General features: G+C 34.8%; 1 protein-coding gene across 1 annotated transcript in view; it reads right to left on the bottom strand.

Moving 5' to 3' along the window:
• Positions 1–27,242, bottom strand: part of LOC150095978 (importin subunit alpha-1-like) — a 134,023-nt gene that overhangs the window by 47,502 nt on the left and 59,279 nt on the right. The window contains exons 4-6 of the mRNA XM_090409380.1: positions 20,822–21,006; positions 12,961–13,133; positions 9,149–9,231 (exon numbers count right to left, since the gene is read on the bottom strand). Of these exons, the coding sequence (XP_090265506.1) occupies positions 9,149–9,231; positions 12,961–13,133; positions 20,822–21,006 (441 nt within the window). The remainder of the gene's footprint in view (positions 1–9,148; positions 9,232–12,960; positions 13,134–20,821; positions 21,007–27,242) is intronic.

Genomic DNA, 27,242 nt, shown 5'->3' with positions numbered 1-27,242 from the left:
GTTGATTATAATCTGTGATTATAATCAACACATTGATTATAGTATCTCTTTGTATTTATGTAATGATCTTAGCAAGACAAGATCATTACATAAATACAAAGAGATACTAAAGATATTGAAAAGTACTTGCACTTCATATCTCATAACCTCTACTACATAAAAGGATTTGAATTAACACAATTTATTAATTAAAAAAAAATAACTGCACTAAATCAAGAAATCACACACACACATTTTAAAAGATATCTTCCATATTCAACAATATACACAACAGCTAACAACAGACTATGCCATCCAATCCATGCTGCCCAACATCGTGTGCCCTCATCCCAAAGAAACACATCAAACTTCATACAATCATAAGTCTCATATTCATAATATTTATAAAAGCCATCCAATATTTTCAAATATTCTAATTACAAGAGTCTTCATCAGTAATAAATGACAAACTTATAAAACATAAAACCAGACATTACTCAATTGGTCAGAAGAATTATAGGAATCTCTAACATCACAACATCCTTTAGTTCCAAAAATTTATGGACCACTAAAAATCCATAAACCAGAAGATCCACTGTCTCCTATTGCAGATGCAAGATTCTGAAACTTAGCAAGATATCTATCAAGTACGGAAGCTCCAGACACAGGAAAAACAGTATCACATGTGAAAAATAGTTTATATTTTACTGAAAACAAAAGATTTAGAAATAGAATCCTCAGATATTCTAGCAAGTTTGCCAATATCAATAGGGATGACACAGTCAATCTTAATAAATTTCTGCAGACACTGTTTTCAATACAATGTCTGAATAGCCTAACATACACATTCAATTCCAGGATTTTGAAAACACACAAAGACTTGCCCCCCCCCCCACTTTACCAATCCTAGCAAAACCTATTTATGGAAAATTAAAAAAGCCACTGAAATATGTCATAAAAAACCCTAAACTTTGGCTGCATTATGTTGATGTTTTCATTATTTGATTGGGAACAACAGAAGGATTAGTGCAATTTAATTATCTGAACAACTTGCACCAAACCATAAAATTCACTCTAGAACCTGAAGTTTGCAGAAAACTACCATTCCCTGACATCTTTATGGACCAGAAGAAGAAAAACAGTCGATCTTTTCAGTATACAGGAAATCAACCAAAACTGGGAGAATGCTGCTTCACACCACCCATTACAAAAGAAAGGTGCAATTAAAACATTACAGGACAGAAGGACATACTGAAGATGCCTACAGCATCTTCAGTATGACAACAAAAAAAAAAAAAAAAAAAAAAAAAAAAAAAAAAAAAAAAAAAAAACCTTAAAACCCTCTCTCTCTCTCTCTCTCTCTCTCAAAAGGTATGAATTGAAGATCATTAACATTTTACGCATCCCACAGTTCCTTCTAATAAACAACATTACAAAAAATGAAATCACATTACCTTACATCAAGAATGTTATGGACAAGACTGCAGCAATGCTTCATAATTACAGTGGCCTCTATACGAATCTACAGGATTGATTTCTAGGTTCTTGCATCCACCGAAACCTCCACATCCATCCATAAAAAAAAATATATCTAAAAATATAAAATTCATTGTTCTTCATGCTATGTAGGCCAGACAGAACAATCCAGAGAGAATTACACATCAGAAAACGTAAAGGATGCAGTAAAGAAAAATCAGGATATGTCACCACATAATTTGGAAAAAAAAAAAAAAAAATGCTATCCATCGAATGTAACTGTTATACAAGAAAATTTAAAGATGATTAAAAATGCATCAAAGAAAAACCAAAGTTTAATTTTACACTAAGTTTGGTCTGCATTTATTAAGAATCTAACAGCATCAGATCTGGGATATGATATGCATTATGCCACAGAAAGTGACAGCAATAACTAGCTTTGTTCAGTAACATGCACACTGCACTGTTTAATCCACCCCCACTTTTTTTTACTTTATTATATGTACCATACTGTTGAAGTTTGCAAAAAATCTTCATGTGTAATCATTCTTTCTAGTTTTTTCATCAATTAATAGAAGTCCTGCACCAGTGATAATGCAAGTCTGACAGCTTGCATAACTGTTGTTATTTTAATAAAACTAGTTTTAATTAATAAACATGTGGTCTCTAAACCGGAACTCAAATGAACATTTGACTACCTACAGAAATATTAGGACATCAAATTGAAATGTCAATCTGCACGAAATACCAGTTATACTGAATCTACTATTCATTCTGGCTTATCTCTCACACACACAAGTTTTTCTTACTGGTTTGGAATCAATTTTTTATTTTTTTATTTTTTTTTATTTTATCCCTGCTATTTTAACTTTTTATAGATACATTTATTGGTTCAATCCCTAATTTTGACCTTACAATATTTTCAGGTAAATTATTAACTTTAATACTAAATATCAAAATAAGATAAATCTTGAAGGAACATCTGAAAATTCTACAAATGAAGCACAATCTTTCTCCTCATAAACATTCAGATGTTTTCTGTTCCGAATTCTTTCTAGAATAAATTTTAACTAGTAAATAATTAATTTTTAGTATTATGGGTTGGTTATACTAGGTTAGCTCCATTTCCACTAAGCTTTGCCATTACACACAGCAGAGCTTAATGGAATGGATTTATTTAGGAGTAAAACAAATAAAGTCGAGATCATTTGAATAACTCCAATTTTAATATCAGATTTAATGCTACATTCAAGAGAATGCAATTAGGAGTACATATCAATACTAGAGGTAGAAAAAGCCATTGAAAACTTCAAATGTGCAAAGGCAGCTAGAGTAGATATTTGAGTAGAAACACTAAAATATATGGCATTAAACCTGATTCTTGTTTGAAAACAAGAATCAAACTTTGGAGATGAAGTAACAAGCTCTGAAGAAAACATTACTTGATACTGCCAGGAGGGAATGTGGTGAGCCTGCAAGGATACACACATCACAACTTCACCTTAAGAAGAAAAGAGAAGCAGTCCCAGAAAAGAAACAATATTGAAAGTTCCTATAGAAAATACAGAGAAAAATGTAAGACAGCAAAGCAATGTGAAAGTAGGTAAGTAAAAAACTTTGACAAGACTATGGAAGATAAATATCAAGATAGTGGAAAAATGCTCAGAAGGCTATTGAAAAAATAAGAAATAGAGGAAAGAATACTGTAATAGGAATGACAGATAGCAAGGGTGACATAAAAATGGAAATACAGATGTCTGGAATCATTACTTTGAAAGACTGCTAAAATAAATAAATAAAAATAATAATAAAAACAATACTGAAGAGGCAAGTAATCAGGAGTGCATATCATTAGAGTTAGCAAAAGTTGTCCAAAACCCCAAGGCAGCTGGAGTAGATGATATTCAACCAGAAAATGTTAGACTACACTTTACAGATACATCAAAGAATAATCCAAAAGTCAGTCAGAAAGTCTAATGCCAAATGACGGAAGTAAAGTTCTCATAGTATTCACCTGTAAAAAAAAGGAAATGAAATGCGAGAATTACAGAGAAATATCCTTACCGAGTGTTAAGAAAAGTTGTGGAAGGGAAACTTGAACAAGTGGGATTCAGGCCAAATTCACTTTACAGCAGAGTTGAGAAATCATGACATCAGAACAATAATCTGTATTTAAATCTTGCAGATCTGGAAAAAGTATATGACAAGGTGGAAAAAAAAAAAAAAAAAAAAAAAAAAACCCTGTTCAAACAGCTACAATTATATGGTGTAAATGGGACATTGTATCAAGCAGCACAGTCCACACACAGAGAGAGAGATACTACCCACGCTATTAATCATCTATATCAGGGCTGTCCAAAGCACTGCTCGCGGCCCACATGCAACCCGCCTGTGGGTTTCGATTTAAAGAGCAAAAAAATAAAATAATTTGAATCTAATGCATATTAGATCCCTTATTTCTATCACTAATCGATAACCTCAATGTTGGTAATTTTATTTGGTGTTTTTACATCTATATACTTACGAGTTTTTCAAATATTAGATGTGTCAAAGAAGCGTTCTTACACTGTATTGTTCCAACGCACATGCTCCGAGCACTTACGGGAACGCAAGCACGCGATTAGTGTTGTTCAGCTTTCGAGGTTGTGTTGCTATTGCTCACCAAATTACTAGATTCGCATTATAATGTGGCCCTCGGATTACCTAAGGTTGGACAGCCCTGATATATATGAATCACCATCATGAAGAAATTATATTAGGCCTGATGTCAAAATTGGAGGTAAGTTTGCAGGATTCCCTAACTAAATTGAGTAAATGCTATAATAAATTTCTTATTGATGATTTTCATACAAAAGACTATGAATGCAGGAATACTGAAACCATCAGTACCCCAGATAGAAACCTATAAAACAGGTAGACATCTCAGATATTTAGGCACCAGTTTTAGTGAACATGAGAAATTAATATGGAAATTGACAACAGAATTAGCAAAGCTGGTAGCATGCAGCCTGGAATAAGAAAAACCAGTCAAAACATTAAACTAGCTTTATATGAAACAGTGTTTAAACCAATTTGAATTATAAATTTTTTATAATTTATTTTGTAGTATATTATAGTTTACAAGAAATTTAATTTTTATCCAAGTAAGAAGGAAAATGGTAATATTCTAAAAATCATGAAGTTTCAGATAACAATGGAAAATGAAGAAATAATGAATACTATATCAAAGAGGAAACATATTTAATTGATTTTATATAGATCGAATGAGAAAATTAATGAACACTCGGAGATAAGCCTCTGAGCACCATTGTACACTATTCACTCCTGTTTTTATTAAGAACTTTATTAATATATATTCAAGAAGTTAAAAAAAATACAGATTCATACAGAAAATAGTTTCATAAATTCTAGCCCTAGTAACAGGCTGTATAAAACCACTGTGGCTCAGAGAGCCAAGTTAGAAATAAAACACTTGACCACGAGTTCTGAGAAAATTTAATCATAGCATTCATGTATAAAAAACGTAAGTTACCTAAGCGTTTCAGAAACAAAGGAGTAGAGTTTGCCTTGGTTAACATATTGGGACCTCAGTATTGTAGGCATTAGTGAGACTTGGCTATCAGAAGCAGACATACTAACTGGTATCAAGCACAAAGGATACAGTATTTTTGGGAAGGATAGACAAGATGGAAGAGGTAGGCTGATAATGATATCAGCCTACCTCTTCCCTGCATGACTTGAATCTGGTTAGAATTAAGATCAATGACTGGAATATTAGTAACAGTTTTTCACATTGCAGTGAGTTTGAAGCCATCTGGTGTGAGGTGAAGTCTAAAAAGATTAAATACACAGTGGAGTGTTTTTACAGACCTGGTGGATCAGATGCTAGTGAAGAAATGCATCACCAAATAAAGACGATTATGAAAAAGAGTAATCATAGTAAACATAATAAAACAGCCGGCCTGGTTGGCCGAGTGGTTAGAGTATCCACTCTTCCACCAAAAGGCTGTGGGTTCGAATCCAGCCGTGGGCATGGATGTTTGTGATTGTCTGCGAAAATTACTAGTGGTGGTGGTGGGCAGTAGACGGCGTTAGTGTAGATGAAAGTAGTTGTGATTGATGGAGACTGAGAGTTGTAGAGTAGGTGCCCTCCCTCAATGAGTTTTTGGACTCTCTGGAGGTGTTATGTAATAATAATGAGATGAGGGGGCTTTAAGTATCTGAACATTCATTGGTTAGTTTTGAAAGGCACCCATTATTAGCATTTCTCAAATTTTTCAGAAAAACATTTCTACATGCCAGCTGTCTTCTCAAATGACAAATTTCTTACACTTCTTTCTTGGAAGCTTTCTATGCACCACAGACAAAGTTTCATTATCCAACTCATGTTTGGTGATGAATGCTACTCTGATCAGTATTGCCTAAATATAACATTCTATATTATTTAGAAAGATCTCACCAGTTTTAGTTCTCCATTTCAGCAACACCAATTATGTCAACAGGTACTTCTCTAGTTGTGCCAGTTCAATTTCTTTTCACAGTTGATATGAGGTGTGTCCAGAAAGCTAGGTTCAGTCAAGAACAAAAAAATAAAAAAATAAATAAAATAAATAAAAAAACTGAGAGAGAAGGAAAAAAAAAGTTTTAAATGCTGAAATACCTACATACATACTTTATTTTCCCACAGTCACCATTCACTTCCAGGCAATTTTGGTATCATGGCACCAGTTTCTTCATACCCACACCAAAAATGTTTGCTGCCAGTGAGTTCAACCACTGAGTCATGCTGTTCTTCAGTTCATCTTCTTCCAAGTGCTGAGATGGGAGCCACTATTTCATATGCAAGAACAAGCGGTAGTGACTGAGTGCAAAGTCAGGACTGCATGGTTGGTAGTTGAAAAGTTCCCACCCAAACATCCGAGTCTGCTGGACAGTTCGAATTGCAGTGTGAACTCATGCATCGTCATGCAAAAGCACAACACCTAACAACATTCATCTTTTGTTTGAATTGTTCGCTGGAGTTTCTTCAGCATTTCACAATATGCATCAGCATTGTAGTTCCTCGCTGAATAAAATCTATGAGCAAGATCCCTTTTCAGTCCCAGAAGATTACGCCCATCATATTTTTGACCGACAGTACCTGTTTGAATTTTTTTTTGCTTTCAGAGATGATGAATGGTGCAACTGCACTGACTGTTTTGACGTGAGGTGTACGAAATCCACGTTTTGTCTTCAGTCATGATACCATAAAAAGTTCATCTCCTTCATTTTCGTAATGCTCCAAAAATTTTTTTAGCCAATTTCATTCATTGCTGTTTATGCACATCAGTCAGCATTTCTGGGACCCTGAGTGTGAAACTTCCAGGAATTCAAAAGAAAGTTCCATAATTGTGAAATGGTGATTCTTGTGAATTTTCACACCATGAACCTTGCAAATAGTGGCAATTTTTTTTTAAATCATAGCACTCAAATTTATTCATAGAAGACAAACAATAACGCGACAGAAGTAAAATGGTCAACAGCTAGCTAATGAGTAACTATGCACACATGTGACCCCTCTTCCATATGTTATTTGGTGATCAATTCCGACTTTCTGGACTTGCCTCATACTTTTGATAGTGCTTATCTTCAATTTTGCTTACAATGATTTAAAGTTTGATCCAGTAGCTGGCTTTTCACTGTTCACTCTAGTTCCCTAATGCAGGGCCTTATTTAACTGGGTAATGACCTAGCCTGCATGAAATTTCAAACCAGACAGCACAAACCAATACAATATGTTAAGTTCAGCCAGTCCATTTCGTTCATTTGTTCAGTATCGAGCAGTTATCTAGTAATGGAGTGCATCACATGCAGTAAGGTTTACACATTAGGTCAGAAGCCTTATGTCAGTTCTTTGCATTTCTTAAAAGGTGATGTGGAGATTTCTTTATCTAGCTTTGATCCATAAGCAACTCTGTGGAATTAAATCTATAAAAACTGGAGATGCTAGTCTCAATTCTTTACCTCACGCATGTGTTATACTCAAATCCAGCAGAGGTCTAAACAATTCCTTAACTAAACTGAAGGACTGCTGTAGCAAATTTAGTATGAAAATCACTAATAAAATGATAGGCAACAAACAGACAGGACCACAGAAAACATCTGCTATATTCTGAATGGAGAAACTAAAAGTAAAACATCTCAGCTATTCGGGCACAATTTTTAGTGAAGATGACAAATTAAATATGGAAATAAACAACAGAATAAGCAAAGCTGGTAAGGTAGGGAGTCAATCTGAATAAATTTATATGGAGTAGAGAAATTAGTTTAAACATGAAACTAACAATAATACAAGAGAGTTTACCGGAAATCATAAATATGCGAATTCTGAGAAAACTTCTGAGAGGCACAAACAGATGGTATCGATGGCTGAATCATTAAAAATATATTATGAGGAAAAACTTGACAATGTTAGCATTCATGAATGTGTGAGTCAGAGCTAATCTCAAGTATTATGGTCAGTTAAACAGAATGGGAGATTAAAAAAGGTAATGAAACAGGTGTTTGATGTGCATCAGAAAACCAAAACAAGATCTGACAATACTAAAGTCTTAACAGATAAGACTTAAAACAGATTTACAGTAAAACTGTCAACAGGAAGTTAGCAGTAATGAATTTTTCATGTTGTACTAACAAAATATCCTGATTAAGTTCCTGATATGCACCTCACATTCCATGCAGTTCATGAATAAAACTTGTTCGAATAGCTGAAACATTTGTTTAGCTCCTGGATAAAGAATTTACAGATTTTTGACCAAGAATGCAATTGTTTTTTCATACTTTGCACTACTGATTTCTATAACACAATTTTTAAAGATTAGTTTTCAATTTCAAAAAAAGAGTATTTTATTTAGGAGTTTATCATATGAAAAAAAAAAAAAAAAAAAAAAAAAAAAAAACCCTAATGCTAATTTCCTTCATGTGTCCATACAGATTATGAATAACAGCAACAAGAGCCTTTGTCTTATACCTCATTTTACAAACTATCTTCACTACCTCCATTTTTAACTGCTGACTTATAAGGTATAGCCTATATATACACTGCTTTCTATAATATCACATTTACACCATCTAATTGTAGGGTTCGAACAGCTTTTCTCTTGCCACCTCATCATATGCCTTGTCCGTGTGGTTAGCCTAGTGGCTTTGCACTTCGCAATCATATGCCTGGGGAAGGAGTGTCCTAAGTTCGATTCCTGTCGTCGACGTGAGGAGCTTAAGGATCTTCCTCAGCCATAGCCAAGTTAGCTGGTTTTGGGCATGGCCAGCAGGATTTTTCATTCCACAAACAGGCAAACTGGCCCCATGAACACACATGGATTACAGTTAGGAATACTGACCCAACCATAGGCCTGCTTCGTCAGCTATGCCAGTTCCGAGCCCGAATAAAATTTGGGGGACTAAGATGGTGCCGTACCTCCCCATAAAAGGGACTCACGGCTGTTGTATCATCATACGGAATTATTATTATCATATGCCTTTTGCAGATATCTAGAGAACTTCAATACTGAATCGTGTTATATTCTAATGATTTCCCCATCTATATCTTAAAGTTGGTCTGATCCTGACAAGCTATAATTGGCCTGAACCCAGATTGCTCTAAGTTTCTCTTCTATCATTCGAGTGTTTTAAATTTAATCTATTATTTACTTACAGGAGTATCAGGCTTGATCAATTCCACCAAGGGCTTTAATATACCGGCTCTTATGACCAAATCCCTGAAAGATGGGCCATCACCTATAAATTACAATAAGATAACAATTACAATTACAATTGATTCTAGCTAATGTTTAATGTAGATATAACTAAATTAAAATTGAAGTTAGAAAGGATAGGTGATAAAAATTATTTAAAAAATGCATATCAATAAATCCTAGCATAAGAATATAAAGGTAACTGATACATGACTGCAGTTGTGTACAATAACAAAATAGTTAAATTAAAAATACCAAGAAATTATATACTTGATAAATTAATCCTTTATCCAAGTGTAAGCAAACAAAGTTTGCACCTGAAGTATTTTTAGGACCGAGGCAACTCGTATAAAGAAGCTGTTTAATATAAATATTATTAAAGAACAAATTAACATTATTCCAACGATCTACTAAGTTTAGAATTCCTTTTTTGAAAAAAGTTTTTTCTTTGGAGGCAAAAAATGATATCAAACTCCTTTGGACATCATCTTGCGAACGGAAGGTTTTATTTCTTATGCTGTGTTCTAAGGACACGAATAAGTGATAGTCACTAGAGGCAATATCCGGCGAATATGGAGGATGTGGTAGAAGTTCCCATCCTAACTGCCTAATTTTTTCTTCAATCATTCTTGCAGAATGTGGTTTTGCATTATCTTGCTGCAAAATTACTCCTTTTCGATTGACAAGCGCAGGACGTTTGATTAACAATGCTTGATGTAGTCGCTCTAATTGTTCACAGTAAATGGCTGCTGTGATAGTCTTACCTTGTTCCATGACTTCGTAATGAATAATTCCATGAATATCCCACCAAACGCACAACAGAACCTTTTGTGGATGAAGTCCATCTTTAGGTGTGGAATTGGAGTTTGATTTGGAGAAAGCCACTGTTTTTTGCGTTTATTATTCTTATACAGCACCCATTTTTCGTCACCAGTTACGACTTGTTCCAAAAAGGGATCATTTTGTTATCTGGTTAACAATGAATTGCAAATCGCCCATCTCTATGCTTTGTTTTCTGACAGTTCATGCAGTACCCATATACTCTGTTTAAGAATCTTGCCACTCTTATTTAAGTGCTCTTGGACAGTTGACCCATGATGAACTAAGTTTCTCTGCTAAATTCTTGTATGGTTTGTTTTGGATCTGATTCAACGAGAGTCTTAAGAGCATTGTCATCTAGAGTAAGAGGTCTTCCAGATCGAGGACGATCAGAGAGATCAAAATTTTTTTTTCTGCAAATCTCCTAAACCATCGCTGACATTTGTTAACCTTCAGTACGTCTCCATAAGTTGAGCAAATGATTTTGGTAGCCTCAGTAGCATTCTTTCCTTGGTGAAACAAAAACAGCATACAATGACATAAATGCTGCTCTTCAACTTTAAAGTCTGCCATATTAAAAAAAATCTAATTAAAAAAAAAAAAAACAGATTTTTTAAATAGAAAAGTAATGCTAATATTTAAATAAAAATCAAATTTAATCATTTGTGTTATTTAAGAGAATAAACAATCGTCTAAAAATAAACTATTAAAATAATTGATTACTTTCTGGTCCCCCTTATATAACCAAGTGGAAAAACTTGAAACAGAATAGTTAATAAAATAAGAGCAGATCATTTACTATAAACTAATATTAGTTAGATATCAGTTTAGGAGACTGGAATAGCTGATGCAAAATCAAAGAACCATGCTGAAAAATTGTTGCATCTTTCTTTACAATCAATCATCAACAGATGCTCGATCGTTCAAGGTATTCATAGCTGTAGACATATGACAGAACATTAAGTACATCAGCCCAGTATTTTAAATGGACAGTTAACCCTCAGGTTCTACTCATCTGATGCAGGAACTGTCAGGAAAACATTTACTAGACAACATACAGTAGAGGATCGCTATAGCAAACTCCTACAGACTGGAGACGTAATTCATTATACCACAAGGTTGGCTACAGTGAATTCGGGATAAAAATACTAATGCCTGCACTTCACTCTCATGAAGCAAAACAAGTCACCACAAAGGAAATCTCAAAAAACGTAACAAAGAAAATCGCAGGAAATAAAATAAATCAAAAACAAAGGAAATTGCTTAGAAAGAGAACAAAGAAACTCGCAAAAAATAAAAGAAGAGAATAAAGGATTGGTAGGAACCATACATAAAGCACACAAAATGATAACATGAAAAAGTATAAATGCAAACAGGAAACTAGAAAAGCATGAAATTATAAAAATCTAGAATTAATGTTTAAATTTCAGAAGGTTACACTGACTTAATGTCACTTATCTGAAATCTTTATAAGTGTAGTCTCTACCAAACAATCAAAAATAACCTGAAAACTTCAATTACATAGAGGAAAGGAACAGAAATGATGAACATTAGTCTGCATTAATTAACTTCAGAAAAGGGAACAAGTGATACACAGCTGGTATAAATACCAGTGACCTGATTGGACAGTTGCTCAAATGATGTACAGCTGGCAATATTCAATATTGTTCCCTTAGAAATGCAAATTAAAGAAATATTACACAATATACAGTATTTCTTTAATATGAAATTTAAGTGTTATGAAAGCTTTATATAGCAGCCGATTTGTGTTTGAAAGACAAACACAAAACAAAGTATCTGCAAGGTAAAAAAATTCTAAAATTCTGATTTAGAATTTGAGTTGTTGACCGATGTTTTTACAATTTAAATAAAAAATTTAAGCCTTATAGTCTGTATATATTTACAGCAGTTCATTATGAAGTTTTCAGATAAGTGATATTCAGCTAATGCAACCTTTTGAAATTTCAACATTTAGATTTTTATAATTTCAAGCTCTTTGTTCTTATTACTGTATGAATTTGTACTTTCTTGTCATTTTGTATGACATGTATAGTTTCTCCCCATCTTCTGTGTTCTGTCCTATCCTCAGTGTGCAATTTCCAACCATTTCTTTGTATCCTGATTGTGAAGTCATTTGCTAGAAAATTCAGTTTGCTATAGTGAAGGTTTTCAGTTTTACTGTTAAAATAGCATTGGTTCTTTGGGAATGAAACTTTCTAGTAGTTTGTTATACGTGTGTATATCCTATCTATTAAAAGTAGTGGACTTCTTTGGACTGAGACTCCTTTTCATAGCACATGAAAAGGAACACCAAGAACAAAGCAGTTTCTGTGTTGCATGTGATGTAATTCTATAGAAAAACAAACTCAGTTCAGTATCAACATATCAACACTACAAGGGCTATAGAAATAGGAGGAAATGGGAATGGAAAGGTTAAATTGGCCAGCACAGAATTCTGATCTAACTAGGAGTGTACTTATGTGTAAAGGCAAAACTATGGTTAATGATAAAAGCATGTTAATCTTCACTGCAAGAACTAAATACTTCTTCAGACAATTATTCCGGAGTGGAATATTTTTTCTAAATATATTTCTATTCTACTAAAACAAATGATGTTTAGGTTTTAGGATGTCTAGAACCTAAACATCAATTATCTAAAAACCTAAATATCTAGATTGAGGGCTTAATTCAGAGGAACGAAATTTTTTTTCACTCCAGTAAATCGTTCCGGTGCAGAACAAAATATTTTACTTAGCCCACCAGTGGAACTGTTCCGATACACAGAAGCTAATATACAATAAACTTACAACCTTTCATTGATGGGATGCACCAATTAAATCTTTAATTTTTTGTGTCGTATCTAATACAAATTTATAAAAAAGGCATTTCTTCATGACCAATGAGTTTTTCTAATACTCTCAAATGTTTTTAAAACACAAACTATTTGAATTACCTGCAATATTTCCTAGAGCCCAGACAGCTTGCTCACAAACGTTTTCATGGGGAGAAGAAAGGAGCTGAATAAATGGTGCTACAGCACCTGCATTCACTACAGCATGAGTTTGTTCTGAATTCCCTGAGGCAATGTTAGTTAAAGCCCAGGCTGCCTCAAATTGCAAGGGAATGCTGCCAAAGACAAATTAAAATTAATCTTTATAATAGATAGAAAATTATTTCTAAGAGTCAACACTGTTTCAGATAGCTTAATTTAAGCATGCATTCAATGCTAAACAGTTTTTTCTTTCATTTTGACATTTTCATTCTGTCCATCCACAGTGCAAGCATATTACAGGTTGAACAAAATGAAAGCATAAGATTTTCTATACTGTCTTATGCAGACAAAAAAAACAAAGTTGTCTAATCTTTACTTTTTATATGCAAGAACATAGCCAAAATGCAATTTATTTTCTATGCAAAAAGAAAAGAAATGCACATGAACGTAGTAGAAAAGATATTTAATTATACAAATATTTTAGTTTATGTTTCTTAAACAACTAAACTAAAAAGAGTTCTGTTTAGTTGTTAAACTAAACAGAACCCTAAAATTCAATTCATATGCATTCATAAGAGAGTCGAGTAAAAATATCAGAATTCGAAATAGGGTGTGTGTGCAACTACGTTAAGACATTAAGAAATTCAATTATAACAATTTCCCAAATTTTCAACAGACATTCTGTCATTGGGGTTTGGGTAAAGGAGAAGGACCTCAATACTTCCTTCTAACATAATAATGAAACTATGCAATAATTTAACATCATCAAAGAGGATTCTGTGGCTAGTATTAGAAACTGCATATTCAGCAAGGCCAGATTTATGTTATTTTGGATTCCAAAACATAGATTTTGGTTCAAAATTATATTTTTAATTTGAGATATTCCAAGTAACAATTTGCCAGGGTAAGGGGAACCCATCACAATTCCTTTGCATGTAAAGATTTCTTTCCCAGTTGAAGCATCTTAAACTTTAATTCTGATCCAAAATCTTTGCTTAAGCTTCATTACATGGATGACAATTTTGAAATCATGAATAAATCATCAGAAAGTCACATCTTCCTACAAAAAACAGCTTTCATCACAGAATCAAATTCCTGGCATGTACTATCGGGGGGGGGGGGGGGGGTATAGGATATTATTATAATACAACGTGAAAAAGGTACATTACTAACTTCCTATCAACAATTTTCCTCCAAATTAATATGCTATCTATAAAGACTAACATTATCAGATCCTATATTTCTATCTTCTAAATCACTTTTTACTGCATCAATCCACCAAGATCTTGTCTTCTTTTTGCTACCAATCTGGTAAAGAACACTTATTTTGCTAATTTTCCCATTCTATTTAAGTGACCATACTGCCTCAGATTAGCTTTCCTTATTTTTAGTATGATAGCCATCAATGTCATCTGTTCACTTCCCTAATCATTCTCAGAACTCTGAAATCTGTGGTCTCCAGTCTTAAGTTAAAATTGGTTTGAACACTCCCTTGTATATAACTAGTTTTGTTTTCTCTTTTATTCCATATAAGTTTATTCAGCTGACTTCCTACCATACTGGCTTAACTAATTCCTTTGTCCATATCATATTTTAGTCTGAGTATTATCACTTGACCCCTTCAAGGAGTCAAAGGACTCATCAAGAGAGGACACTCTATAACTCTCCATTTCCAATTTAATCCAACTACAAAGAACTGCTACTACCACCATCATCTACACACAACACCAATTACTGTCCACCACCACTAGTATTTTTTGTCTGTAAAATTCTGTGTTCTCAAAGTCGATTTGCCTGTATGTGGAATTAAAAACCTGAGTTTCTGGGGGAAAAAAAATCCTACTACCCCCATACGAGATCAGCTAACTCATCTTCAACTGAGAAAACCCATATAAAAATTCCTCTCATGACAAGAATTGAACTTAGGCCTTTTCCAATTAAAGAGCATACATCAGTCTTCCCATTATGATACAAAGGTGCTTGATTTAATTTGCCACCTTCACTAAAAATTGTGCCAAAGTTGCTGAAATGTTTCCCCTTGTTTTATTCAGGATGCAGTTGATGTTTTCAATATTTCTGTCTACTTTCACTGTGTTTTTATTGCCGATTTTCATGCTACATTCACCACAACAGTTAATTTATTCAGGAAATCCTGCCGACTTGTACTGGATTTATTTAGAAGTATATTATCATATGCACAAAGTAAAGAGCTGTGATTAACATCTTCAATTTTGATATTAAGTTTAATACAACTTGACTTGATAATATGATTCATATAGATAATGAATAACAGTGGAGATAACATATATCCTAGTCTCACACCTGATTTAACATCAAACCATCATCCTGTACCTCCTTCAATTCCCATCCACGATAAGAGAAACCTTTATCTGGTCTCTTTCGACTAAAGGTGAGTTAGCCGGGCTCATACGGAAGTACTGTCCGACCACAGATCTTAGTCTGGCAACTTGCCAAGAAGAGTCAATTCATGTTGAAGGAGAAAAAGAAATAAGCCGATGTACGAATTGGTCACCAACACAAAAAATCACTTGCTTTATAGATTAAATTTTCCAACTGTTATATAAGCAAAATAGTTAACACTTTAAAAACTACAATGTTCATAAAAGAAAAGTTAATTTTTCGACGTGTAATAATAAACAACTCATCCCACAAGACGGATTGATTACCCTATTATAGGAATGGATTCTCCTTCTGACATGCACACAAGTGTCAAAGGTTTCATCCCTCAGACAAGGCAAACCGGTCCCGTGAACACATGCTGCAACAGTCACAAATACACCCCCACCCAGTGGCAGGCTCAGCAACAGGCCAGTTGTGTGTGGGGGGGAGAGGAGCATCAAAATGTAACATGCAGAACCTGCATTGGAAGCGGAATAAACGCGCAGAGGGAAGAAGACTCAAATACTCAAGGAGAATAAAATGCACGCCATAACCATACCTAGTAGTGTACAGTGAATTTTCCTGCATTACTGAACTAATAATTCCTGAACAATGCAATTTATCTGAACATTCTTCCTTTAGCATTTGTTTCAACAATATAAAGAAATTTTACTTATTACTTGGTAAATTGATAACAATTTAACATAATATATGTTAATTTGAAACTGGTAAGTCTGGACTATATTTATTTCTAAATATTTGCTAGAATTGTTAACATTTAGGAATTAATTTAAGTGAAAAAGTATGAATATCAGAAGACAGAAAGATTGGAATAAGATGCAGTATTAATGTTATACACAACTAAATAAAAATACAAATTAAACTCATCTAAAAACTGAGACATAAGAGGAAAAAATCATAAAATATTATTACCAGAATCACTTACGTTTAATTTTAATTCTTTATTTATAAAATTTTCGGCTAAATTTCATAGCCATTGTTGATACAGTTACAGGAAACCACTAAAAAGAACAATAATTCAATTGAAAGCACATGATGTTATGTGCACTATCAGCTGCAAGAGAATAGCTATCTGCTTTAAAAGATATTCAAAATAAATTACAATATATCAATTTGGTTAATAAATTATTTAATATAAACAAAAATTTAATTACAAATTAAGGAACACATGAATGGAGAGTATCAGTCAACATAACTTCCCAAAAGTGAAAAAGGTTTAGGTCAGGGTCTTCAACCTTTCAGATAGTGCAGGCCACATTAAAAATTTCAACGAAGCCCGCGGGCCACTAAGCTATACTGCGGTATTTAGAATTGTAAGATGCTTTCCAGATTCACAAGGAACGCTGTGCATTTGATACTTTACATAAAATCCTATAAAAATAAACAAGCTCTGCTTTAAGAGCATAGGTAGGAGTCAGGTTCATGATAAGTAAATACAATCAATACTTGAAAAAAGATAATTTAATGAAGAAAATATTCATTTTTTACAATATCAACAGGCAACTTGACAATGTTTTTCCTTGACCAGCTTGTCGATGTTGGAAGTCGCTATGTGCAGAGTATTCTCGAGATGTTGGTCCATAATCTGAGTTCTTGTCTTGGACTTCACATGCTTCATTCTGCAGAATAAACTGCTCACATAAGTGTGTGCTTCCTAACAAAGCGCAAATCTACAAAGCATGCCAGCAAAGATTAGGGAATGCATCCTCAGAAATGTAGTCTTTGTAAAATGTAAGCAGGGGCACATTGAATAATTTTTCTCTCAAAGAGTTGTTTTGGAGTTCAAGCAGCTCCATTTGTACTGAGCCTGGCATTTTGGCAGCAATGACACTGAATGTTATTGAAAATAAATCTAAAGAAGACTGTTGGTTACCAAAATTAACAAATCTCTCTCTTCAAACTCACTTCGCAACATGGCTAATTTTGTAGCGTATTCATCAAGAGACGAAGAGTTGGACTCAGCGAGAAGCTGAAAATGAGTTAAGTCTTTTTTTGCAAGTTGTGCCTCCCAAAGTTTGAGTTTGGCCACAAAAGCTTTGATGTGATCGAACAGTGTGCACCAGTTGATCTTTGGATTGTAGCCGCTTATTTAGGTTATTCATATGCAACGAGATGTCAGTCACAAAGGCAAAGTTTGTCATCCACTTCGGATCGTTAAATTCCGCAATCGGATTCCCATTGGTTTGCATGAACTGCTGTATTTCGCTCCTTAAGTCAAAAACTCTTAAGAACCTTCCCTCTGCTCAACCAACGCACATCACTATAATAAACCACATTACTGTGATCCACTTCGCACTTTTGGGTCAAAAACTCTTGGAATTGACGATGATTCAATCCTCTTGCTCTAATAATGTTAACGACAGTCACAATAACTTTCATGACATTCTCAAATTCAATAGTTTTGCACACAAATTCTCCTGGTGGATTAAACAGTGGTAATGGATGAAATCATTTCCTCCTAGTTCTGGTTCTTTCCGTAACAACGCAACAAACCCTTCATTCTTTCCCACCATAGCAGGGGCACCATCAGTTACCACACCCTCGAGGTTGGTTAAGCTGAGGTCGAAACGCTGGAGCGTTTTCTTGGCAGATTCAAAAATATCAGTGCCTTTCGTTGTTCCCTTCATAGGTACGAGCGCCAGCAGTTCTGTCACATTGAATTGTTGATCAATGCCATGGACAACGATAGCTAGTTGTGCTGCATCCTTCACATCTGTGCTCTCATCTAAAACAAGTGAATATGATGCAAATTCAGACGACTGTTTTTTGTAAAGCTGCTTCAACGTACTTAAACTAGTACTTAAGTACCACTTGGCGCCGGTAGATGGCTGAAGACATGTCTATTTAATATTTATTTTTATAGGATTTTATGTAAAGTATCAAATGCGCAGCGTTCCTTATGAATCTGCAAAGCATCTTACAATTCTAAATACCGCAGTATAGCTTAGTGGCCCGCGGGCTTCACTGAAATTTTTTTTTATTTAATCATGTTTTAATGTTAAGTATAGTTCGCCCACCTATTTGAGGTCCCTCGACACTTCTGCGCATGTCAGAAAAAGGAGAATCCATTCCGATAATAGGGTAATCGGTCTGTCTTCTGGGATGTAATAATAAACAAACCGAGCTTGTTTATTTTTACAGGTCGGAAAATTTAGCTTTTCTTTTACGAGCATTGCTGTTTTTAAAGTGTAACTATTTTGCTTGTATAACAGTTGGAAAAATGTACATAGAGTGTTAATATGCGCAAATACTGCGTTCTACATAAAACAATGTCACTTCGCTCCATGATAAGTTTCCTTTTATTCTGGGGCTTTTTAAAACAAAATGCGATTTCATGAAGTATTTTTCTTAAAGTTTCTCTTTTCCAAGGAAAATTAATTTTTTCTTTATGCACAGGAATCAATTTCAGAACAGTTGGCACTCTTTTCTCGACCACGTAAAATTCGTGAATAGCTCTTCTTATAACGTCTACATCAAAATCATTCAAAGCTACGGTTTCGATGGTTTTCTTTCTCAGGTGCTTTTTTTTTTTAGGAGATTTAAATTTTGGATTACCTTCACCTTTTGATTCCCTACGAATTCCTTTAACAGTCGACCCCGATACGCCCGCAATTGCACTTGCACGTGTGATGACTTGAGAAAGGGGAACAAGAAGACGGCCTTCTGACAATTCTTTTTCCGCAGAATGTCAGCACATTATTCAATATTCTTTTGCAAGAGCTACTGAAACGTGTAACAACAGAACTTGTTGACTGTACTGGATCCACCATACAAATTAATAATAAAAAAATAATGCAAAAAGAGAACAACAAAAATCAAGCTAGTACTAGTACAGCGACAGACAAGAAAGCACGTGATTTCGCATGTTGGCGACCAATTTGTACATCCTTCATTTCTTTCTCCCCTTCAGCATGAATCGACTATTCCTGGCACCAAGCCAAGAAGGGATCTAGAAATGGTGGGCGAACTATAGTTATTTTTTCAAGATGGCCGGCGGGCCACGGCAAAGAGCTCTGGCAATCGCTTTTGTTAAGATTAAGACAAATTCATTTGCTTTACGGAGAGCATAATTTTAAGATAACATTACACCAGGAAAGAAACTAATAAAAAGAGCAAAATGTATAAATAGATTAATTTTTCTAAAATATCGCAAGAGAGCCCAGTTGATCTCAACTTGTTGCAAAATTAAAGAGGTTTTTCATTCTCCTCAGGCACATTGCATTTATAGACATGCAAGTTTTTTGTTACTAATTAATCAGATCCGAGAAGCAAAGAAACTTATTCTTTATCAATCGTGATATTGATTCTATTACGATTAAATTATTTACTGAAGAATTTGATAATGTTTACAAGATTTCTTCGGACTCAGCCAACAAAGTTTTAACGTCATATTCAGAAGTTTGAATGTCTATTGAATAAGAAAAATACGTGTATTAATAACCAGTTTGACTCATCAAAAACTGTCATTAATATTTCAGGCCATCCTTCAACTAATGACGAAATATTAGTATTATTAAAAGGATGACTATATAGTAGTGCCAAACACCATTCTGATCACAGACTTCATGTATAATATAGATAAAGGATTTTGTAACACTTCATAAAATTTAGCAAGTAAAATTAGATTTCAAGCAGCATATATTTTATTTAAATCAATACCTCCTAAATGTAATAAAAACCCTAATTATTACTAAAGTCAGAGGTTGGACAGTTGTAATTCATGATAAGAACATTATTTTAGAAAACTAGGTCTTCTATTTCAAGATCATTCTACATAGAGAAGCACTGATAGAGACCCTACTCAATCACAAATCAATAAACTTAATAGCCTCTTGGATGAAGGAAACAGAAAGATAGAAAAATACTTAATACATTTCTTATCTCATCTAAAGACAAAATATCCTCCTCTTTCTTATCCTGGAGTTCACAGAACCCCCTTGGTGGGTGCCATGGTTGTTATGTTCCTTCCTAATCTCTTCATTTTTTACAAGATAACTTTTTATTTTTTTAATGTCTTTATTTTTAAAATTTTTGGCTAAGTTTCATATCCATTGTGAATATCTATTAATGAAGATGGAGTTATTCTCCTGCAGCTGATAGTGCACATAATATCACACGCTTTGAATTGAATTGTTCTTTTTAGTGATTTCCTATTGTATTCACAATGTATATGAAACTTGGCCAAAAATTTTAAAAATAAAGACATTAAAATTAAACGTAAGCGATTCTGGTAATATGTTATGATGAGTTCTAATTAAAATTTCAGAGAAACAATTTTCAGGATGCTTATTCAGAGGAAATAAAGCATTTCTTTCCAATGTAATAATATTAAATTTAACTTTCCTTACATTGACTTTATAATTCACTTTACAATATAAATTATGTCCATGAAGCAACTTGCCTGTCACACGTCAGAAAATTAACAAAAATTGGAACAACGCCAGCTTGAATCATGCAGTCAATGGGTGGATTTCTTTCTCTAGAAAGAATTTTGCGTGCTGACTGCGTTGCCTGCAACTGAAGCTGAGAATCACTACTGTGTATACCTTGTACTATCTCCTCCACTGACATTGCCGATGCATTGAGCTACAAAATAAAAATAATGATGTATTCTTTGATATTAAACAAATATATAATTTAGTTTTTATTATTATTATTTATTTATTTTTTACAATAACTCACCTCATACTCAGACTAAATGGGCATTACAAAATGCCTCCTTAGTTTTTTTGAGCGTGATGTTGATTATTAAAAAAATAATTTTTTTTTTTTAAACCAAAATAAAAGTTCACATTACGGATTTGTTCAAACCACATGGAGTTCTTTCAAAGTTCACTATTCGGTTCTAGCAGTTCATCATCATTACTGGCATCAACGCATACAATATATAATCCAACAATGTTCAGCTATCATGTGTAGCTTGTATTTTTTTTTATTCATGATTATGACATGTGCTTACAGATTTTGAATTGTTCTTAAAACTTTTGATTAAAATCGCATCACATTTGATAAAGCAATCGTACACTGGGAAATTCTACTCAATGGAATTTGCCGATTTCATTATGTTTTGTTCTTCAGATAGTAGTGGAATAAAATTTGGTAACACCTGTGGCTTATCTCACACTCCCAAAAGCAAGGCAGACCACAGCTGCATGGTTCTTTTCTATTCATTAGGAAGTTTCTCATTGCTTTCTTCACCTAAACTATAGTCTGCTGATATTTTCTCTATCAGCAAATAGAGTTCTGATGTCATGTTTATATCACATACACTACTTGGAAAGAAGTCAATGGACACCATAGTGCGAGGAACAAACAACCATGGCACCCACTTTAAGATGTAGGACCTACTTTCGCTGTGATGACTGCAGCAAAAGTTCTTGTGGGACACACTTTCCACAAGAGTTGATAAGAGTGATTAATGGGAATTTTAGATCATTCTTCCTGTAGACATGAAAGGGACATCCCTTGACCTTATCCAATGCTCCAGTTTATCCCACAGATGTTCAATATGGTGGTTAAGATCAGGGGCTCTTGGAGGCCAGTCAAGTGTGGTGTTGTTCATGCAGTTAAAACAGTGGCCTTATGACATGCTTATTAAATTACTTAAGGAATTTACAACTTACAAATGATATAAATTAAAATTAAATTTTAATCTATATTCCAATATTTCGGCAACTTCATGTTGCCATTTTCACAGGAACTTAAAATAAAGACACGTGCATGCAGGCCCTACACACAGTAACTGAGGGTGAAGCAGGAAGCTGTTGTTTCTCCTAAAAGTCCTGATGGTGCCCCCTAGCGGGCTATGTACGTATTCCCAGCTGTGAGTCTCCCAAATTTGGGGCAGTCTTATGCAACCAAATTTGTTGAGGTTTGGCACGTTTCTTAAGGCTGATTCCATGAATAGCCTTTCGAATTTCAATTTACTATGGTGTGTTACCGTGGCTTTCTTCCACCGTATTTTGTGGCGAGTATCCAGAGCATGGTCTGCAAGACCAGAGTGGCTGTACTGCTGAAAACAGATGTAGTCCTTGTGTTCTGAAATTCTAATATTCGCTGTCCTGCCTGTTTGGCCAAAGTAGGACAGCTTACAGCTGCAAGGGACCTGGTATACACTAGGTAGGTGGTTGGTCTTTAGTAGAGCGGATAAGGGACGCCAATTTTTTATACGGTCTGTAACAAGAGGTCAAGTTATGTTTTTTAGGATTTTGGTAATTTTTTCCGAGGTGCCTCGAATGTAGGGAATGGTGATGGATTTAGAATAATCCTTGTTGTGAAAGGGGCGGGGGGAGGTAGCCATTGGCTGAGAAAGTGTTAAGGATGTGGTTTAGTCAGTGGTTAGGGCATTGTCATTTGAACATATAAGTTTAGCCCTATTGTGTAGTGTCTTAATAACTCCATATTATTGTGAGGAGGAGTGGTGGGATTGTTAGTGAATGTATCTGCCTGTATGGGTGGGTTTTCTATAAACTGAGAAAACCAAGGTTCCATCAGGCTGGCAGGTGACTAGTGTGTCTAAGAAAGGGAGGCTGTTATTTTTCTCCTTTTCCAGGGCGAACTTGATTCTGGGGTGTTGGGTGCTTAGGTGTGTTAGGAAGGAGAGGAGTGTATCAGAGCCATGTGGCCAAATAGCGAACACATCATCAACGTAGCAAAGCCATATAGTTGGTTTCTGTGGGACAGAGTTTAAGGCTTTACTTCAAAAGTCTCCATATAAAAGTTGGCCAAGGGTGGGGAGAGTGGAGAACCCATGGCTGTCCCCTCTATTTGTTTGCAGAATTTTTCCTTGCCAAACAAAATAGCCTGAGTTCATTGTGAACTGAAATAGGGCTGTGATATTGGGAGAAAATTTAGCTTGGGTTAGCCAAGGATTCTTTGAGTGGGACATTTGTGAATAAGGAGGAGACATCAAAACTGACCATTACACAATCAATGTGTCAGCTGATGAATGGCAGTTTTTGCATATTATCCTTCGCATTACCCTACAGTCATGTTTGGTGAGTGTGGTGGGTTGTCCAATGCAGGTAACACTTACAGCTGACTCCCTGCAATTCCATCTCGTATCATTGATTGTTGACCTAGGATGGTGCAATTTGTCAATAATTTGTGCAGACAGATAGGTCTGCAACATGGCATTTCTATCATAACACCTCTTTCAAAGTATCGTTTCCCTTCTTGCAACTATTATACCCAAGCACATTTGCACTTACTTGGGATTGTTACATGGCACAATTCACCTTGCCAGGGGAGTCTGTTGACTTCTTTCCAAGCAGTGTATTTGCAATACAGAAAGCAATCTTGTTAATGAAATGCAAAATTTTAGTCCACTCAAAGGTTTCTTGGTTCTTTCAAACATTTAACTTTTTGCAGGAGGTTGACCAAAACTATTTACAACAAATGTATCCTTCAATATGCTAAAGGCTTTAATCTTCAATGATTAAAATTTATTATTATTATTATACAGGCACCTTCATAGAGTCTGAAGATTCACAGTGGGAGACCCAATCTATCGTACCTCTCTTTGAACCCAACAACAGACAAAGCACTCAGAATTGACTGGCACTATTTTCACCTTGCCAATCAAGGGGAGGGGTCTGTTGACTTCTTTCCAAGCAGCGTATTTGCAATACAATGCTTGGAATACACTGCTCTAGAATGTGTCTCTATCCTCATAGGGAACATTTCAAAGGCCACTCACCATCTTGGTCACTCCCCTCTGAATCCTCTCCACTGTTTCCTCATCTCCAAGAAAACCAGGGGACCAGACCAGCATATAAGTTTCCAATACAGTAAACCCTCAATTAAATGGACTTCGGATTTAACAGAAAATTTCTGGTCCATATGTCACATGTAAAATTTAACAACCCGTTAATTTTAAAATGCTTTTAACCAAGATTTACTTATAATTAAATTAGCAGATTATTTTTTGTTATTAATTTCCTGTTATTTTAAACAAATTTTGGCAAATAGACCATCATATGTTGGAAAAACACTGTAGTAATTTAGCTGACATAAATGAGTCACTGCTCATAAAACATGTTCGACGAATGATTAAGACGTGATCACACCAATTGCACTGTAATTGGTCATTTTGTCGTGTGGTGTGACTTTCTGTGGCAATTTTATTACACACGTTTTTGTAATTTTAGGGAGTTGATTATATATATATATATATATATATATATATATATATAAAACTTGATAGTTTTTTCAAAGCACAATTACCTAAACCAAGCACCTCAACATTGAACATCAACTTCATGTTAACTTACTAAAAGTGTGAAAATTGTGTGCAAAACAATTTTTTTGTTATTACAGTGCTAATATTGATAAAATTGCAGTATAATGTTACAGATATTTTTATTTTAAAAAATTCGTGATTTAACAGACACCCCTTAGCCTCTATTAGTCCGTTAAATCGAGGGTTTACTATATATACAGGGTGTTCGGGATAAATTTGACAGTTTCGTAAGGAAAAAGAAAATCTTCTTTGTATCTATTAAATTTAATGAATTGACAAAAAAACATTACAGGCAGAGTTAATTACAATACTATCAACAAGATTTACTCAAAATAACCACCATTAGCATCGATCACAGCTTCAATTATGCTTCGGAACCTCGAACAAGCTGATGCTACAGTCTCCCTGGGAAGGGCCGCAAAAACTGTTTTAATTTTATCCATTAACTGGGCTTTTGTATTACTGGAAGTGCGATTGGTGTCTTTTTCAACTGCGCCCCATACAAAATAATCCATGGGGTTAAGGTCTGGGGAGTTTGGAGGCCAAACATTTGGACTGGTGAAGTCGTAGAAATTTTCAGACAACCATTTTTGACTTTTCCCAGAGGTGTGGCAAGGGGCCGAATCCTGCTGCCATACATATGGCCTACCATTGGCTACCCTTGTTATCCAGGGCTTGACTACAGTTAGCAACTCCACGAACAAAGCCCGAATTCCAATGCCAGGGTTCTTCAACACCTGTTCCTGCAGATTTGCGAGGAATTCTGCTGTACGAACGCAATCAGATCGTCTGCTAGGGATCTTTCTTCTTGCTACATCCTCGTAGTCACCATTGCAAGTCTCTAGTTCATGCCTGATTGTTTTTACTGTATTCAGGGAGCATTGGGCAGCAGTCGTAATATCCTTATTTTGATGGCTGGCACGAATCATCATGATACAAGTTATTCTCTTCCATGATTCAGGTGGGTTCCAGCTATCCATCCTTTCTGACATCTTGTATATGAATGAAGAAGGGTCCAAACTTTTAAATGAAGAGAAGTGTGTGTTAATACATGTAACTTACGGAAAAATATAATTAATTATAAATATGTCAAATTTATCCCGAACACCCTGTATATAGAAAGTGAGCCTCAATACCTGAGCCAGTTTTGACCAAAGTCATTTGGTTGGAAAAACCTAGGTTTGAATCCAATATATCATACAAGGAACTTTTATCCAGACTTTTCAATTAAAAATGAGTTTGATATGAAGGTTACATAGATGAAGGGTTTTTTCCCCTTCCTGAAAACTTTCATCTGTCATAATGGGCAAAGTAGCCCCAGTCACAGAGATAAAATATCCTTCAAGGAATGCTGCAGATGAATGGCAAGCCAGCTGCATTAAATTGCCTGAAACCCTTAATAAAGGGACTCAACCTGTCTAAGGTCATATGAGAACTGGCTGGATGGATATACAGCCATTAACAGTGCACATGATACTGTAATTTGAAGGTAAATGAATTTACATATAAAGATTAATTAGCATTAAAATTCACACATAACAGCTGTTCTTAAATGAACTCTATATTATCCATGAAAGAATTATACAAAACATTCTGGAATTCTCTGTAGGCAAAGTACTGCTTTGTAATGTGGTTGGTCAGTGAATCGCAATAGAAAAACAATATATATGCAAATATGGACCAAATAAAAGCAACGATTAAAAAAATAAGTTATCTTGTTAAAACTACGAAATCTTCCTGTATTTAACATTATTCCAAAGACAATGCACTCAAAAATACTTGCAATGCTGGATTTCTCATTAGAGGCGGTCTTGTTACATTCTTCTTCCTCTTTTACCTTGCGGTATTGAGGGTTTTTTAATTCATTTAACCACAAACGTATGTACACAAGGATAAGGTGGTTAGCCCTATGCCTCCCGGTGTATCCTATGTCTGTAGAAGCAAGAGTTCTCAAGGCCGGTTTGCCTGCTTGAGAGATGAAACCCCCCAGATAAACTGGGGAGAAAAACGCTGCAGTCCACGCCCAAAACCAGCTAACTTGGCTATGTCTGAGAAAGATCCTAAGCTCTTCGTGTCAGCAACAGGAATCGAACCCAGGACACTCCTTTCCGAGGTATATGGTTGCAAAGCGCATGGCCACTGGGCAAACCACACGGAACCACAAGACTTACTGTAAATATTCCTACATATAAATCTTAAAAAATCATGATGCTATGTCATATGACATAGAATGCAAAGGATATACACATGATAAAAATCCTCTGTAATATTGGAAACTATGGCTTGAAAAATGGTGTATATTCTGCCTATGGAATGTGGAGTATTCCATCTTGTTTAAAATTATCATAATAGGCAATACAGCATCAAATGCATCCTAAGTAATAATTTCAGAATTTTGGCATGAATAACAGGAATTTTTTTCAAAAATGACTTACTTAATCTTCCTCTTCTACCTTTACAGTGTTGAGGTAAGTATTCTTGTAACCACAACTGTAATTTGAGGATAAGGTGGTTAAGCGCTGATTTGCCTGTTCTGGAAGATGAAGAACCCAAGTTTCTGGGTGAAACTCCACATGAGACC

Source organism: Typopeltis vanoorti, chromosome 19 (assembly GCF_054136105.1).
Source record: "Typopeltis vanoorti isolate ZY-2024b chromosome 19, IOZ_Tvanoo_1.0, whole genome shotgun sequence".
Taxonomy (NCBI): Eukaryota; Metazoa; Arthropoda; class Arachnida; order Uropygi; family Thelyphonidae; genus Typopeltis; species Typopeltis vanoorti.
Note: the sequence above shows the minus strand (reverse complement) of the source record. Positions and strands in the feature narration are given on the sequence as shown.